General features: G+C 37.4%; 1 protein-coding gene across 4 annotated transcripts in view; it reads right to left on the bottom strand.

The window, feature by feature from the left end:
* The window catches only part of SAMSN1 (SAM domain, SH3 domain and nuclear localization signals 1), a 141,659-nt gene that overhangs the window by 102,996 nt on the left and 22,135 nt on the right, over positions 1-16,528 (bottom strand). For 2 of the 4 annotated variants that reach the window (XM_045501618.1, XM_045501621.1), the window contains exons 3-6: positions 14,387-14,424; positions 11,675-11,712; positions 9,849-9,935; positions 2,297-2,376 (exon numbers count right to left, since the gene is read on the bottom strand). In XM_045501618.1, the coding sequence (XP_045357574.1) occupies positions 2,297-2,376; positions 9,849-9,935; positions 11,675-11,712; positions 14,387-14,424 (243 nt within the window). Of the gene's footprint in view, positions 1-2,296; positions 2,377-9,848; positions 9,936-11,674; positions 11,713-13,959; positions 14,010-14,386; positions 14,425-16,528 lie in introns of those variants that run through there. The other 2 variants (XM_045501620.1, XM_045501619.1) reach the window with 2 other exon arrangements.

Raw genomic sequence — 16,528 nt, 5'->3', positions numbered from 1 at the left:
ACTTCAGTTTTTCCATGAGGCTACTGTCTTGCTAGACCAGACATGAGCCAGGTTTGGGCTTGGAAAGCGAAATTGCATGGGGCATCATATCAGTAAACAAGTGCCCATCAAATGTCTGGATGCCATGAGTCTCATGGTTCATGTACTTAGCACCATCAGGACACTCATAAAAATACCTACTCCTGGCCCCCAGACATGATAATTCATTTGGACAGGGGTGAGGCTCAGAAGTCTGCATTTTTAACAAATATCCTGATTCTGACACAGACAGTCCCCAGGCCACATTTGGAGAAATATTGCTCCGATAAGTCGTTTGCTCACTTGATAAGAGGCTACAGTCTGTGCCAAAGTCCGTTCTTATGGACGTCACCGACAGGTCAGTTTGCCCCTTCACATGAGAGAATGTGTCCCTCTCTCTGCCCCGTCTTCCAAAGGGTAAACAGCTTTGGCTTTTCCTCAGTCACAAGGAGTTAAAAAATTAACAAATTGCATAACATTTCTTAATACTTAATAGTATCTCATTATAGTATTTTGTCATACAGAAAAAGTCTTTCTTAATTAGTTAAGTTCAATTGAATGCCCACCATGAATATGAAGAGATATACTAAAGATAGATAAGACCACCCCTACCCTCCAAAATGAGAATTTCTAGATTAGATATCTCCTGCTCGTCAGTCACTGCTTATGGATTTTCTCAAATGATCTTTAATGAGAAACTACATAGTACAAGTGAATAGTTACTGTTCTAGAAGGATCATTTCTTAGCCAATGAAAATGCCAAAAAAAAAATTGGTAAAGATTTACCTTGAACCCTTTTCTTCCAAGAACTTTATATATTATTTTCTTCATTCTAAGACATGGTTCTGGTTTTCTGCTAAAACCATAAAGAAGGACTTCTCTTGGCACAACACATGTCTGGGAATTCTTACTGTAAATCAGCCTTCATTTCCTCCTGGCTATCAGACAATGTTTCACTTAGATACTGTATCTGAGGCCTCATCTAAATTTAGGAGAATGAGACTGCATATTTCAGAAATAATCTCCCAGCCGCACTTGTGAAAGTGTCCATCCCTCGCAAAGAGTAAAAAGAGGAGGAAGGGGGAGAGAGGAGCCTTGGGGGACAACAACAATTTAATTTGTTTTAAGCATCTTCTAAATGCCAGCCATGATGCTAAGTGCTTTACTGAAGTATTTCACTTCATCCTCACGACAGCCATGAGACAAAGGTTCTTTACAGACCAGTTTTACAGATCATGAAAACTGAGGCAGAGAGAGATTAAGTAAATCGCCCTGAATCACAGAGGTACTAAGGGGCAAACTAAGATTCAGAGCTCTGTCTGTTTTCAGAGCTCTCCACCATGCCCTGCGGGAGAGCTCACTGGTTAAAGGCCCTCAGGCAATGTGGTGTGGACCCTCAGGAGCGTAGGATTGTGACTCTGGCACTGTCAGAACAGCCAGCAGAAACTGTGGTTGATCAAAAGTTATGGTCCACTGTCTACTCCATCGGACGGCCTCCAACAGTCTCAGGTATCAGGCTGGATTGAGGAACGCGAGCTCCCTTTGCTCACCAAATCAGTCCCTCACGATTCAGACACTGTATCCCTTCTTCCTATTGATAAATCTACTGCACCAAGGAAGGCCAGTTTTAACTTTCTAATAAATAAAACTATCAGAATGATTAAAGAGAATCTCATGGCTGTCAGAAAAATATCAAAAGTCAGTATGATGCTGGAGTTGGCCCGACTGACGCACATACTATTTTTCATTACAGGGTGAATAGCAACTATTTGGCTGTTAATTAACGTTATATTATTATTACTATCAGGGAGGCCCGAGGTTCAGACATTCTTAATTGCCTGAACTCCTGGGCTAACTAATGCAATTTATAAGGGATATGTCAGAAATAATAGTATATGCTTTTATATCAAACGTAAAAACATGAGGGACATGCCCCTCACTAAAGGTTGCCAGACAGTTCTCAGCACTTAACATAGGTCTTGTCAGAGAAAATCCCAGTACATTAACTTAACAGGTTTAGCGTTACTTATCAAAAGGCTGTAGAGCATGATGTTTTGCATAATCAAAATGGCTTATCAACTCAAGGCATCAGTGAACGCTTTCATTTATATTCCAATTCACAGAGACATAAGCGTATCAACTACAAAACAACCTACAATAACTAAAGATAAAATAGTTACAAGGCTAAGTATTGTACACTACATCTAGAGTATTACAGAGCTCAATAACAAGATGATGTTCACATAACACCACACCAAGTGTTGATTGTTCACATTACCTGACAGGAAATGCCTTGTGGTTTTTTTCCTTGAAAAGTATGCATGTAATTACTCAAAAGAAAATCCTCTTCATTTAGATCTATGAAAAGAGATAAATGTTATATATAGATCGTCAGAAATTACAGGATTTTAGAAGTTTAAGTGCAATTTAATACTCATTATAGTTTCGTTTAGTCTGTTAAGGTACTACATTGTCTAGATCATAAATGTTTTATTTTCCTAAGGATATGTTATTCTCACAAGAAACAGATCAAAATAAAATACAAATTTAACAACACCACCACCAACAAAAATGAAGAATGTTGCTGGCCATCTGTGTATCTGAGCAAGCCATGGAACCTCTGTGGGACTCAGTTTCCCTCTCAGTAATAAAAGAGTAGCATACTAGCTACTAAAGCCACGTCTAACTGCAACATGCTAGATTCCACGAAGTTATCTCCTCACCTGTTTCTGTTAAACTAAGTTTTCCACCTCTGGCATTTTGAGCTTCATTAGCTTATGTCTTGTCAACAGGGATTATTTGTGTTGAAATTGTTCTATGTATGCTTTTGTAAAAGCTTTCGAATGTGGTGTCCGTTAGCTTGCAGCTACATGAAATCTTCCAACATTTCCCTTCCAGGCTCTGGAAAAGGGGCTCCTTTTATGTAAATCTGAAATGCACATGCGCTAAAAGAGGGTAGCCCTCTACACCTCACTTAATCCAACCCGCTTGGATGAGGAAACTGAGACTACAGAAACCACCTGGCCACAAGGCCAGTGACTTTCCCTCTCACCTTCACTATTCACGTGCAATCACTGCTTCAGTTTCCCACTGTTCCTTGTTCTCATATTCACTGGGGGGAGAAAGCGGCCAACACGACCTACCCTCCACACACAGTGAAAAACACGGGCAGGTTGTCCTCCAAATCCCCATCTTGGCTCTCTTGAAAAGATAGTTCAAATTCCCAGCTCAGTCTCAGAGTTGTTTACATCACTAACAATATTTAAAATCAGAGTAACCACAAAGGATTCCAGAAAATACTTAAATGTTAAAACGAGCTGGTTTTGTGAGCTGGCTCTTTGAAGCAAGATTTTCCATTACAGTGTCAGGATGCCAGAAGCAGTTTTGGCAACTTATTATTTTTTTTTTAAGGATTTGTATTTAGGAAAAAAAAATCTGTGCTCTGTTCCTTCATTCCTTTTCATCTCTCCCCTTTTTGGATTCCTTTAACATGAATTTTGGAGAACTCCCTCTATAATTATCCTTCTGGGTATGGGAAAAGAACAGTAAAGTGGTCACCTCTACTCTAGAATCCGGAAGCAGCACAGGAGTGTGCAGAATGCATTTACATCGCTTATGTAACAATGCAAAGTAGGAAAATGAGTGATTCAGATGCTACTGTGGGGACGGATCACTATGACTCAGGGTAGTCCTGGGAGAGGTAGGGCCCCAGTGGAAGCTTGAAGTGTGGATATAGTTTGGAAACGTAGAAGAAAAAGAAAAATGACAAATGTAGCAGCAGTGCTATGAACGCTAACCTACAGTGTGGAATAAGTGGAACATATTTAATTAAGTGTAGAGATTGAAACTGGTCAAATGATAGGCGTTTCTGAATATAGCATAGAAGGAGGTAGGGCTGGAAGAGTAAATAAAGTAAAATTTTAATAGTCCTTGAGTGCCAGGTCGAGGAATTTGGACGTAACCTACTAGACCAATGTTGCACATATAAATATATCTGCAGAACTCAAATAAGTAATTTAACTAAATGATGTGAATTTTGTCAAGGAGATAATGGGAGACATGTGGTGAGCTGAAGAGTCACCATTGCTCTCAGCTTTCCCAACTGAAATCACCTCAGACTTTGAGCTCAGGATTGTCGGTATAAATACATGGATATTCATGTAAAATTTCCTGATTTTTAAAATACTGTATGGTCCAAACAGACTTTCTCTCAGAATAACTTCAGTTACACGGCTACCAGTATGTGGCCTCTGCCGCAGACAACGGAAGACCTTTGAGGGTCTTGGACTAAGGAAGAGACACCGGAAAAATTGTATTTTATGAAGATTAGCCATTTGTTTTGTGGTCTTCTACACTTTTATCTATTTGTAATCTCCCAAATATTACCAGACGAGAGAATATTTATAAAAACGTAAGTTGGGGCGCCTGGATGGCGCAGTCGGTTAAGCGTCCGACTTCAGCTCAGGTCACGATCTTGCGGTCCGTGAGTTCGAGCCCCGCGTCAGGCTCTGGGCTGATGGCTCAGAGCCTGGAGTCGGCTTCCGATTCTGTGTCTCCTTCTCTCTCTGCCCCTCCCCCCTTCATGCTCTGTCTCTCTCTGTCTCAAAAATAAATAAACGTTAAAAAAAATTTAAAAAAATAAAAAATAAAATAAAAACGGAAGCAATTTGGTCCTACGTAGCAAAAGAGTTGCAGTGGATGAATTAGGCAATATGCAGTTGTGCTTTCCAAAAATGGCCACCAAAATATCTCTCATACCACATATTCTGCAATATGAACTTGGCATGCCTCTTCTTATTGAATTGAGCTAGTCTCAGTAACTCACTTGTCACAGGACAATGCAATGTAAATGATCATTTGTAAGCCCCCAAATTAAGTCAGAAGAAGCTTTACAGCTTCTGCTTTGATCATTTGGGATGCTCACTTTCCAGACACTTCCTCCATGATATGTGAGGCTCCGTTTCGTGTCCCTCCCTCTTGCAACCCAGCTCTTGGCCTGAAGAAAGCTTGTGTCTCTTGGAGGGGCCACACATTGTTCTCCAGTCAAAAGTCTTCACTGAGCCCAGCCTTCAAGTTGTCCCAGAACAGGTGCCAAATATACAGGTAAAAAAGATTCTAGATGATTCCAGCCACCAGACATTGGAGTCCTCCCCAGTCAGGCAAGCCTTTTCAGAAGAAGCTTCAGATATCATGAACCACTTGCCTTGAATAGATTCCTGACCCACAAAATCCACAAGCCTAACAAAATGTTGTTTGATGCCCTTAAGTTTTGGGATCGTTTGGGGCACCTGGGTGACTCAGTCTGTTAAGCATCCGACTCTTGACTTCAACTCAGGTCATGATCTCACGGTTTGTGAGTTTGAGCCCCACGTCAGACTCTGGGCTGACGGTGCGGAACCTACTTGGGATTCTGTTTCCCTCTCTCTCCACCCCTCCCTGCCTCTCAAAAATAAATAAATAAATAAATAAATAAATAAATAAATAAATAAATATTTTTATTTCAAAAAAGTTTTGGGGTAGTTTGCAGCAAAAAGATTATCAGAACATGCATAAACTACTTAAGTGAGTCACAAGCAATAGTATATATAGGAATGCACCATTCAACATAAACATTCAGACTCCAACTGCTCCTCAAATTCAGATGCAGGGAAAAAATGAGATTAGGTAAAAAAGCAATATTTCTAATCAGCTTTTAGGTGATTCTAATGAAGATACTGACCATACTCAGGCAACTATCATCCTAGTAAGAACTCCCCTAAAGAATTAAAGGGAGATTCATTTGTACAAAACACCAGGATGCTGAACATTCTCATCACTCAATTCAGAAAGACCTCCTTGGAAGAGGCCCACTTATAGTGGCCTTTGCTCAAGGAGTTTATCCCCACAGGATGAGCGTGTAGATGTTCGGCTGTGAAATAGGGCTTCTCTCTGTCACTCCTCATGTAATCCAGTCTAACCAGAGTTAAATTACAGGCTCCAGGGAAACAATTTTTATTTATTTATTTTTAAATATTTATTTATTTATTTTGAGAGGGGGCGAGGAGCACAGAGAGAGGGAGAGAGAGAATCCCAAGCAGGCTCCGCACTGTCCTCACAGAGCCTGATGTATGGCTCAATCTCCCTGTGAGTTCATGACCTGAGCCAAAACCAAGAATTGGATGCTTAACTGAGTCACCCAAGCTTCATGAGGAATCATTTTTAAATTAGATTGTAGTCCCTGAAAATTAAACAGAATGGTAAATATGTTTGCGACTTTATACATTTGCCATCTTGAATGAGAAGGTATCAGGCCAACAAAGAAAGAGAATTAATAAGGTTTGGAAAAATTAAGTCAAAATATTTACATGCTTACTCTGAAGAGGCTGGCCAAACAATAATATTGACTAGAATTCAGGAAAGGTTTCAAAGGAATGGCAATTCGAGTGCTAAACTGGAAGGCCCTAACTACATCCCTCCTCTGCTAGGTTTTTTGGATAATGAGTCTCATCAAAATCACTTTTTAAGATAATTTCACACAGTATGGGCGAAATTAATATTCCTTTCAATACTAACCATCTTTCTTGACCTTATCCACCCCTCACTTCCTTTACTAACAGGTCAATTATTTGGGGCATATTTTACGTTTTATGGAATAGTCTGTCGTGGTCACACCGTTTGAAAAATCTCCAAATATGTTCTGCGTCCTTTTTATTATTTAAAAAAAAAATTGCTTTGTTTTTATCGTTTGTACTTTCTGACATTAAATGTGAAAACCTTGTTCTGGATACTGTCTTTATTTAAATCAAAACTTGATCTTAGGTAAACTCCAATTCACAGATTTCAAAGTTTGTTCTTTTCAGACTTTTATTTCCTTTGTAAACCTAAGGCCAAAATAAATTTGAAAACTTTAAATTTGATTTTAATTTACTAAAATATGTACATGATGAATATTCTGCCTGTTTGTGATGCTGAAAATACAATTAATATGAATTACAGATTAATTTTCCTTCATACCTACACTTTGCCAATGCTTCAGTCATAAAGTCCTGAGCACTCAATTTATCCTGCATTTATTATACAGATGTAGTCTCTTTTAACAGCACAGATGGAGGTTTAGATAAAACTCTTCTTATAAGAAGGAAATGGACTAGATAAACTAAAAATATTATGCTTCTGGCACTCAACTTATTCTGATAAATTTTGTCTTAACTGACACAACATAGTCTTTTATCAAGCTATGTGAATATCTTTATGGATTAAAACACCAGGCACAAATCCTTGGCTAAACATAGCCTGTGGACGTTTCTTTCATCAGGCCCAATAGTCTTTAGGCCTAAAATTAATATATTAATTTGTTAATTATGTTTATAATTTGCTTATATGTTATGTTTATATACATATTATGTTTATAACATGTTTATAATTAATTTGTTAATGTTAATATATGTCATGTATAAATACCATTTTGAAATTGAAATTTAGAGAAATACCCTTTGTTTTTTTTTTTTGGTCTTAGTGTTTGTAACAGATTCTTTAGGAGTTTTGCCACTCCTACCATTTAATTCCCTATATATTTTCTTCTATTTTATTGCGGCTGTCTTTAAAATGTCATCATTCGTGTTCAATAAAATAAAGGGCTCTGGATGATAACAACGATGCACCTTCCGGCCTTCATCTCACTAAACCTCACAGACTGCCTATCCTCAGACACAGTAAACCTCTCTGAAGTAATTATCCAATTAACAGTTGAAAAGTAGTGTTTAAAATGAGAAAGAAATATTATGGGTTGATGTATAGGGCACTAATTGCCTAGAAATACTCTGAGCTTTCCAAATGAAGCTACCCCACCCATAAAATCCAAGTCCACAACGTGTGGCCCTCCCTCCCCACTGAATTTCTCCCCTCAATTTACAGTGGCACCGACAGCCTTGGTCTCAGGCCATCAACTCTCCCTAGCACAGCATTAATCCCTAAGAAATGTCCTGTGACTCAGCTGCTACCGCTAAAATGCCAGTTGAACTTTTAGACACACACACACACACACACACACACACTCACGCAGGCACAGACACACACACAGGATATAGGGTAGCTCAAGAATCCGCGAAACCAAAGCTGAGAAGCTTTCTGTAAAGGATTTCTTGTTTGTTATTCTTCTCTGACAAAGAACACATCACTAATCAGAAACGCCGCATTTTAAACCAAGATTTTTTTCCTCAGAGTAGCTGTAATAGAATCACCTGCCTATGACTCCTCAATTAAAAAAAAAAAAAATCTCAGAAAGGTAGTTTTAGCGAATAGAATTCTTGAAGACATTTGTGGCAAAATCTATAACTAAAAATAATTTATAGTGCAATTATAACTTCTTGATCCATAGGTCAATACCCAATAATCTAAAAATTGCATGTGCTTATTAAAGGGATGCACGGATGGATGATGTGGATGAGTGTTTGACTAATCTACAGAGAGTGTGAATGAAGATAGCTGGCATCCTTGGGGTGAAGATAGAATCCAATCAAAACATGATATTATTAACACATTTCCTCTGTTGTGATTAAAAGAAAATATCTAGGGGGTGCCTGGGCAGCTCAATTGGTTAAGAATCTGACTCTTGATTTCAGTTAAGGTCAAAAAAAAAGAAAAGAAAATATCTAAATCCCAAATGTTTCACCAATTTATTTACAATAGAGTAAATTGTAAATATTTAAAAATTCGGTTAAATTTATTCAGCAAAATGTTACATAATCTTGAATAAAACTGAAATGTTTCAAAATAAATTATTTTCATAAATAATTACTTTGTAAATCTAAGAGCAGTGTTAAACAACAGGTGAGATCTGAACAGAATATAAAATCAAATTATTAAGCTCCTAGTGATAAAAATGCATTATAATTTCCTTCCTCCCAAGATATTAAAAATATTTGTAATTAAAAACTAGAAATTCTTAATCAGTAACTAATATAATCAAGAATTTCTTGTTCCAGTAACTACAGAAGGAGAATACCAAGCGGATAACTTTTTATGCCGTTGTTCATCTTCGTGAACTCTTTTTTTTTTTTATTTTTTTTTAACGTTTATTTATTTTTGAGACAGAGAGAGACAGAGCATGAACAGGGGAGGGGCAGAGAGAGAGGGAGACACAGAATCCGAAACAGGCTCCAGGCTCTGAGCTGTCAGCACAGAGCCCAACGCGGGGCTCGAACTCACGGACCGTGAGATCATGACCTGAGCCGAAGTCGGACGCTTAACCAACCAAGCCACCCAGGCGCCCCCATCTTCGTGAACTCTTAACACTTCCTGGTTTCTTCATTACCTTCCCAAAGTTAAATAATTATAATTATGAAGTCATTTATCATTAATAAATTTTTATACCAGGCTGCTAATTTTTGCTTCTTGGGAATTTTTAAGTTATGAAATGATATAATTTTGCATTAGTAGTTGAGATTATTCTTTTGTATTTTTTAAGGAAAACCTAAATGTAATAACTATTAATATACTGATGTTATTTTTAGAGGGTTTTTCTATGTGGTGATGTTTAATACATTATAAAATTCTTATAGACATTAAAGACTTTCAAATATTATTTGCAATTGATTCTTCAACAGGCAACCTAATTAGATTCCACTTCCTTTTTATATGTCTGTATGTATCTATGCACACGTAGACACACACACGTATCACATGTATATATGCTATTAACAATACGTCCTCTCTATTCTAGTTGTTTTTCCCTTTTAAGTAGACCACAATGCCCAGCTTATTTTAATAGAGAAAGATGTAAATTTTTCTTACCTCCCCTTTAAACTACTTTGGGAAAATGCAAAGTCAGCTGAACTAAATTTAACAATTACCTTTTAGCTGACTGAGTCTTCTGATGTGGGAATCATTCTCTGGCTTGCTGGGTTCTTGCCACGTTGTGTCATTCGCTATTTTCCTTTCTAAAAAAGCAGAGGATTGGTTAGCAGAATTCACGGTAACATCTGTCCAGTAAGTGTAAGAAATTTAAAATCAGAACAAGATCAGCACACAATTGTAACTTGGAAAGTGATAAGAGAGCTCTCCAAAATGGAGAGTTCTACTCCCTGGTGGACAACCCCAAGTGGCCTGTGGGCTCCAATTTATTTCCATGAACTACAAGGACCCACGCATATGTGGTAGAATGGTGCTATTGAAATACTTGTTGGTAGTTTCTGATTACATTATTCTTTGAAGTATTTCTTCTTTTTTTAATTTATTTTTTCGAATAAATAAGTTCAAATGTCCCCACCCTCCACATTCCTCATCATTTTCAACAAAATGACTAAGTGTGTACAGAGTCCATTGAGCTGTGATAGTTTCAAGAAACTCTAATGTGAGATCTTGAGTGGAAGAACAATAACTTGCTCAGCCCTGTCCTCCCAACACCTGCAGCAGGGCCTGGGCACGCTGTGAAGGACCAGACTGCACCAGAATGAAGAGTTAAGAATCCCTTCTAATCTCCTTACCAAAGATGAATCATTCCACATGCTGTGTTATCATATTGGAAAAGTAAATTTGACATAATGCAACCAAAGCATCTCATGGAAACAAAGTCAGCATACCTGTGCTGTTTATAAAGTCACTTTTTGCTCTCATATTTGACTATGGGGAAGGCAGTCCAGCATCAAGAAATATGTTGGGATGGAAACATCTATAGCTTTGTGTGTAGAAACCACATAGCATGCTATGAGAATAAATCTAGATGGAAAACAAAACTGTGCCTTACTTCCTTTTATTTAAGATTATGCATTATTTGAATCAGGGATGATATTCAAAATGACCAATTGCCTACAGAGTCTTAACTAGTGACATAGGACATAGCCCCTGTGGACGCTGCCACTGGAAGAATATGAGACCTGATTAAAATACAGACACCCTTGGAAGCTGCATCCATTGATGATCACCACTTTGGTCTGAATGAGCTTTTCAGAGCCTACCTAGAAGACAGGCTTTTGTAAAGACAGGGAAAAGAGTTTGAGCATCCAGCTCTTAAACTCTGCTGGGGAGAAAGGGCACCCACAAGTTTGACAAAATGCATAAAAATAAATTATTGACTGAATAATCCAGATGTTTTGTCACTGTGACTATTTTATAACCAGTGACACTATACTCTGCAAGAGAAGGAGAGCCATTATCCATTAGCTTTCTAAAAGTGATTAATAGAATTAGATATTTGCTTCAGAATTAAGATAGAAATTAAGCCAATTGCCTTTATTAGTACTACAGATACTGTAATCACAAAAACAGAAAAGGTCCGGTGTTTGAAGAGTCTTTTGTAATACAAGCATTTTTCATTTATTTTTTGTTCACTCTTAGATTCATATATCTAAAAAGATATTGAAGAGGTCACCTTGACCATGGTCGGCCAAGCTAAAGTTGGGAAACTGGAAGATAATCATCCAATAAACCATCAAAGAGAATTATATTTTTAATGTAAAAGGAAATTGTTCTGAATAAATCAATGATTTCTTTGTCTTAGCCATTTACAGTTAGAGTGGAACCACATTCCTTTTTAAAAAATTTCTTCTATAGACTTCAAAGACAACTCAATTTGACTTCCATTAATCACTTATTGTTGCTTTCTGGAAGGAGCAGAAGAAAAGAACTTTTAAGGAAACAAAACATATTATCTGCATGAGTAATCTTATAAATTACTAACCAAATCCTTTGTTTTCAGACATAGATCTCCCGATTGACCTAGAAGAATAAAAGAAACATATTTAAGTCTGCATCTAGTAAATAACATTTTTAATCAGACAGAAATTAGATCACCTAGACATATTTGCAATACCTTTGAGAGCAGAAATAATTCTACCTCTAACTAAGGTCTATATATGGCCCTGAATTTTTCTGACCCTAGCTGGCAAAGTGCAGTTAATATAAGTACAATCTTGGCCTGGAAATTCCCATGCAACATTCATAAAACCCACACACAAAAAAAGTGGGTCATTTTTACATGAAAGTGTCTCAAACTGGTCAACAGTTAATGTGGAAAAGCTCTTTTTGAAATACTTCTGTTTAATAAATACAGAAAGAATGATAGAAATTGAGTATAATCATATACAATCCCTAATGAAACAATAGATCTAAGCAATAATCAACAATCGTTGTTAAAACTTTTAATTGAAAGGCTGATGGGCAACTGTACTGGATGGATCAACCAGACACCATCTGAACCCACTAAGCAAATTCACAGTCATAAAAATAGAGACAACCAGATATATGGGCTTCCAGTGTAATGCAACAGGAAGTATATAGTCACCGATGACTTACTTTTAAAATATATATACATATATCAAACTTGAACATTATCAAGCCTTGAGATCTAACTAAAAAATTACAGGAAACATAGAGGATAAAAGAAAAAGTTTTGTTTTTTTTTTAAATACCACAATGATGCAATCAGCAAAATTCAAAACTATGGAAAATTCCTCAGAACAAACAATCCAGTTTCTTCAACAAATCAATAGAGAAGGACCTATGAATTAAGAGACATGAACCGAATGCATTGAATGGATCCTGTTTGGATCATGATTCAAGTAAACTATTAAAAAAAGCACTTGCAACTATCAGAAAAAATTTAACAATGACTATATATTTGGTCATATTATGCAATCTTTCTTTTTTTGTTCTAGTGCAGTGGTGGTTACGTAGTTATGTTTTTAAAAATACAGTGCTTGCTTTTTAACTTGCTTTTGCATCAAGACATGAAATTACATGTCTGGGATCAGCTTTAACAAAAAATAGTGGAGATTGAAGGGCTGGGGAGTCAAATGGGTAGAAATTAAACAAGTTTGACTATAGATTGATACCTGTTCAGGTTTGGTGATGGGAGTTCATTATTATTTCATTTTTCGTGTATGATTAAAAATCTCCATAATAAAATGTCTAAAACAGAGAGGATAGGACTATGCTGACTCAGTCATGTTAATTATTTTGTGCACTCGGTGAACACACACATGTCCTGTACCTACAGTTAACTTTGTTACAGCTTAAGTGTTTTCCACTATTTATATTCTTGGTAGTCATTAAATTAAAGCCAAGTTCATCTTAAGCTCAGAAAAAACCTGCATATATAATTTTTTTCTTTACCATTTTATTTTGGTTTGTTCTTTATTTTTTTAATGCAAACACTGAGGACTCCTCTTAGCAAATAGTAAGTATTCAAAACAGCTATTTATACTATCCTAAGGTGAAGTGGGTGCATAACAACATGAGATGTTGTTCCTTTTAGAGAAGTGGTGGACAAAAGAATTAAGAAACTCAAGAGCCTTCAGTTTGATTTTATGTGGTTGGACTCCAAGGAGCACATTAACGGATTTTGGAAAATCCTAATTCGGTCAGCATCAGGAGCTTCCCCCTCACCCATTCCCCATCTGCCCTTCCATGTTTTGGTATCCTCTAATCTATAGAAGCATCAATCATAGGCCAATGGCTGTAATCTCATTTAAGTATTTTATTTGGAATTGGTGAGTTCCTTATCCGTGAATAGACTAAAAAAACTACATCGGCACGGCAGTTTTTAAGCCTGAGAGAACACTGCCAAAAAAGCTCCTTCTTCACTCCAGCTCAGGTTTAAAATGCCACTTGCGAAGTTTAAGTACTTAACTGTGGCTAAAATACAACTACCCTTGCCTAGCAGGTGCTCTAAGCTGTTAATCATCCAATTACCTACTTACTATGGATGTATTTTATATCCTTCCTGGGAGAAAGCAGGAAGGGGAGGAAAGCCTAGGAAAGCAGAGAATGCCTTGGGGGCAGGAAAGCAAGGCTGTCCAGAAAGACTACATCCGGAGAGAATTTCACCTGTTAACAATTTGGTCTCAGACCATTCCAGAGTGCAAGGAAGCTATTCTGTATCATCAGCAACCAATCTGGAAATTTCCCCATACACCAACTTCTGGCCCCTATGTATTTCCTATGTGTTAGTTAAAATCCCATTACCTTATGCAACATGTGTGTATCACATCCTCCGGCAGCTTGCTGTGCTGACTGTAAAACCAAGCCTGACTGAAATAACCCAAATCTCTTTGCAAACACATTTTTATTTGGATTAGAAGAACTCTTCAGAAGATTAACAGGTCACCAATAGAAGCGTGTTTTGGAGGAGGCTCCCACTTTAATCTGAGCCTAGTTTAAACACATGTTTCTTCTTCTAGAAATTGAATTTTCACATCCTTGTGTACAGGAATGTCACAGCACAGGTTTCCTATGCATCAGCATAAACAGAGAAATGGTAGCAAAGTAAAACCAATCTAGATTTGTGCACGACAATTTTTTAAGCACACTTTGACAGGAAAACCACTAAAATACTCCGTTCAGCATTATAGAACTAAGAGAACAGAAAGTTTTCAAAGTAAACTTGACTTACTTTCTTTTTGGTTTGGCATTCTCAAAATTAGAAACTTCCTGAAAAATAAAAAATAAAATAAAATAAAATAATACTACTCTAAGAAATCAGAAGGAGAATTCAAGTATGGTTCATCTTTGAGTATATTCCAAACACAGATCATTTTGCCTTTTCCTACTAAAATGACTGGTGTTTCCCCCTTGTATTTTAGTACTATGTCATAGAATCTGGGTTCAAGTTTTTCTTCCTCCTGTAATGTTTGTAACTTTGAGAAATGTAGAGTGTTTCCTTTATTAACTAGGGCTTATACCTTATTCTAAGCCCTGGCCTTTAACAAAGCATGTCTTTTAAGTAAAAAACAAAAAACAAAAAACAAAAACCATGCAACTAAATCCTCATAACCTCAACTTTCCATCCCCCATCAACCTACTGACACCAAGGGGAGAGATACAAGCCAGAGTATCCAAGTACATCACACAGTACCTTCCTTTAAGAAAGTTTAATCTATCACAATACACTGAGTGTGTTGAAATACACCTGTGATTCATCTGGCCTTTCCCTTCAGAGCAACTGAATGTTGTGTAAAATCCCTTACACTTTTCGGGGAAGAAATGTCGCCACATCTTTCACCATCCTTGAAAGAGCTTAAACTGCTCCAAGACACCTTTAAGAACCTTCCAGATTTTCTTGTTATAATTCATTTTTTCCTTCATTCAGAAACCACTAATGCTTTTGATGTTCAAAGTGCTTTTTGAACATCTACTATGTCATAGGCAACAGAGCATATTGTAGAGAGGTTTGATTGGTATGGAAGGGATTTGTGTAGTAAAGAATCTTGGAACCAATGTTCCACATAGAGGGAAAAACACAAATGCAGAGATTGGGAAGAGTAGTGAATGAAAATCAGAAAAAGGAAAAAAATGGTTTTATTATTCCAATGGTTGATGGTGTTAATCCGAGCACTGCCAAATCCAGCATAATTTCTGCCCTACAGAGTGAGGGGGCCATTTCTTTAACTCTTATTGTGTTTTTATCAAGATTTAACTCCCAAGGATGATCTGAATTACCTGAATCCACTGTTGAGTAGAGTGTCACTGAAAATTCCCTGTGCTGAAACTCAGCCCCTGAACTTGAGGAACAGGTTTTGCTAAGTTAAAATACCCGTGAATCACCCCAAGGAAGACGTCTGGTAGGAAATAGGTGGAAGTGGAGGTGAATATGTGGGAGTCATGAACCAAGCCCTGAGGTGAGTGGGGATATTGAAAGACCTTTGAGGAGTTTGATCAGACTGACCACTCTTTTAATTCTTTATGCTTTGTCATCATGTAGCCTAAAAATAATCCATCTCTATCCATGGTCTTTTTAAGAAATTCTTTCAGTCTTGGTCTGGATCTCTCCACACATAAGCCTAGAAGCCAACCGTGTTTCTTTCACCGTAACCGGCAACCACACCAACTTTGTGAGGGTCATTAGGAAAGAGGACGGCCATCTGTCTTTGTAGTTATATTTTCCTGTCACATATATTTGGAATATAGCTAGCTTCCATGTTCACATAACCTACAAAATCTGGGTCAAATATATTTCAATAATCAGAATCTACTGTTCTGAGTCTCATGAATTTGTTGTATGGGTTTAGGTAACTTTCTTCTGATTGCAAGTCCTGGACTCTTGAAAACATATCCCACCTTTTCCAGGTATAAGAGAGGTCTAGTATAGAGTTAACCAATACAAAATGTCGATCTGCAATAAGAAAGATGGGAAACATTAGATATCTTTTGTGTTGTTTTGTTTTTTGTTTTATTTTTTTAATTGTTTTGAGTTTATTTATTTTTGAAAGCAAGAGACAGAGAGAGTGAGCAGGGGAGGGGCAGAGAGAGAGAGAGAGAGAGAGAGAGAGAGAGAGAATCCCAAGCAGTCTCCACACTGTCAGCACGGAGCCTGATGTGGGGCTCAGACTCACAAAATGTGAGATCATGACCTGAGCCGAAACCATGAGTCAGACACTTAACCAAATGAGCCACCCAGGCGCCCTGTTTTTTTTTTTTTTTTAATTTTAAATTTACTTATTTACTGTGAGAGAGAGAAAGAGTGAGGGAGGGACAGGGAGAAAGGGAGGCTTCATGCTGTCAGGGCAGAGCCCGACACAGGGCTCGATCTCACAAA

The sequence above is a fragment of the Leopardus geoffroyi genome, chromosome C2, assembly GCF_018350155.1.
Source record: "Leopardus geoffroyi isolate Oge1 chromosome C2, O.geoffroyi_Oge1_pat1.0, whole genome shotgun sequence".
Taxonomy (NCBI): domain Eukaryota; kingdom Metazoa; phylum Chordata; class Mammalia; order Carnivora; family Felidae; genus Leopardus; species Leopardus geoffroyi.
This window is presented reverse-complemented; position numbering and strand designations above follow the sequence as displayed.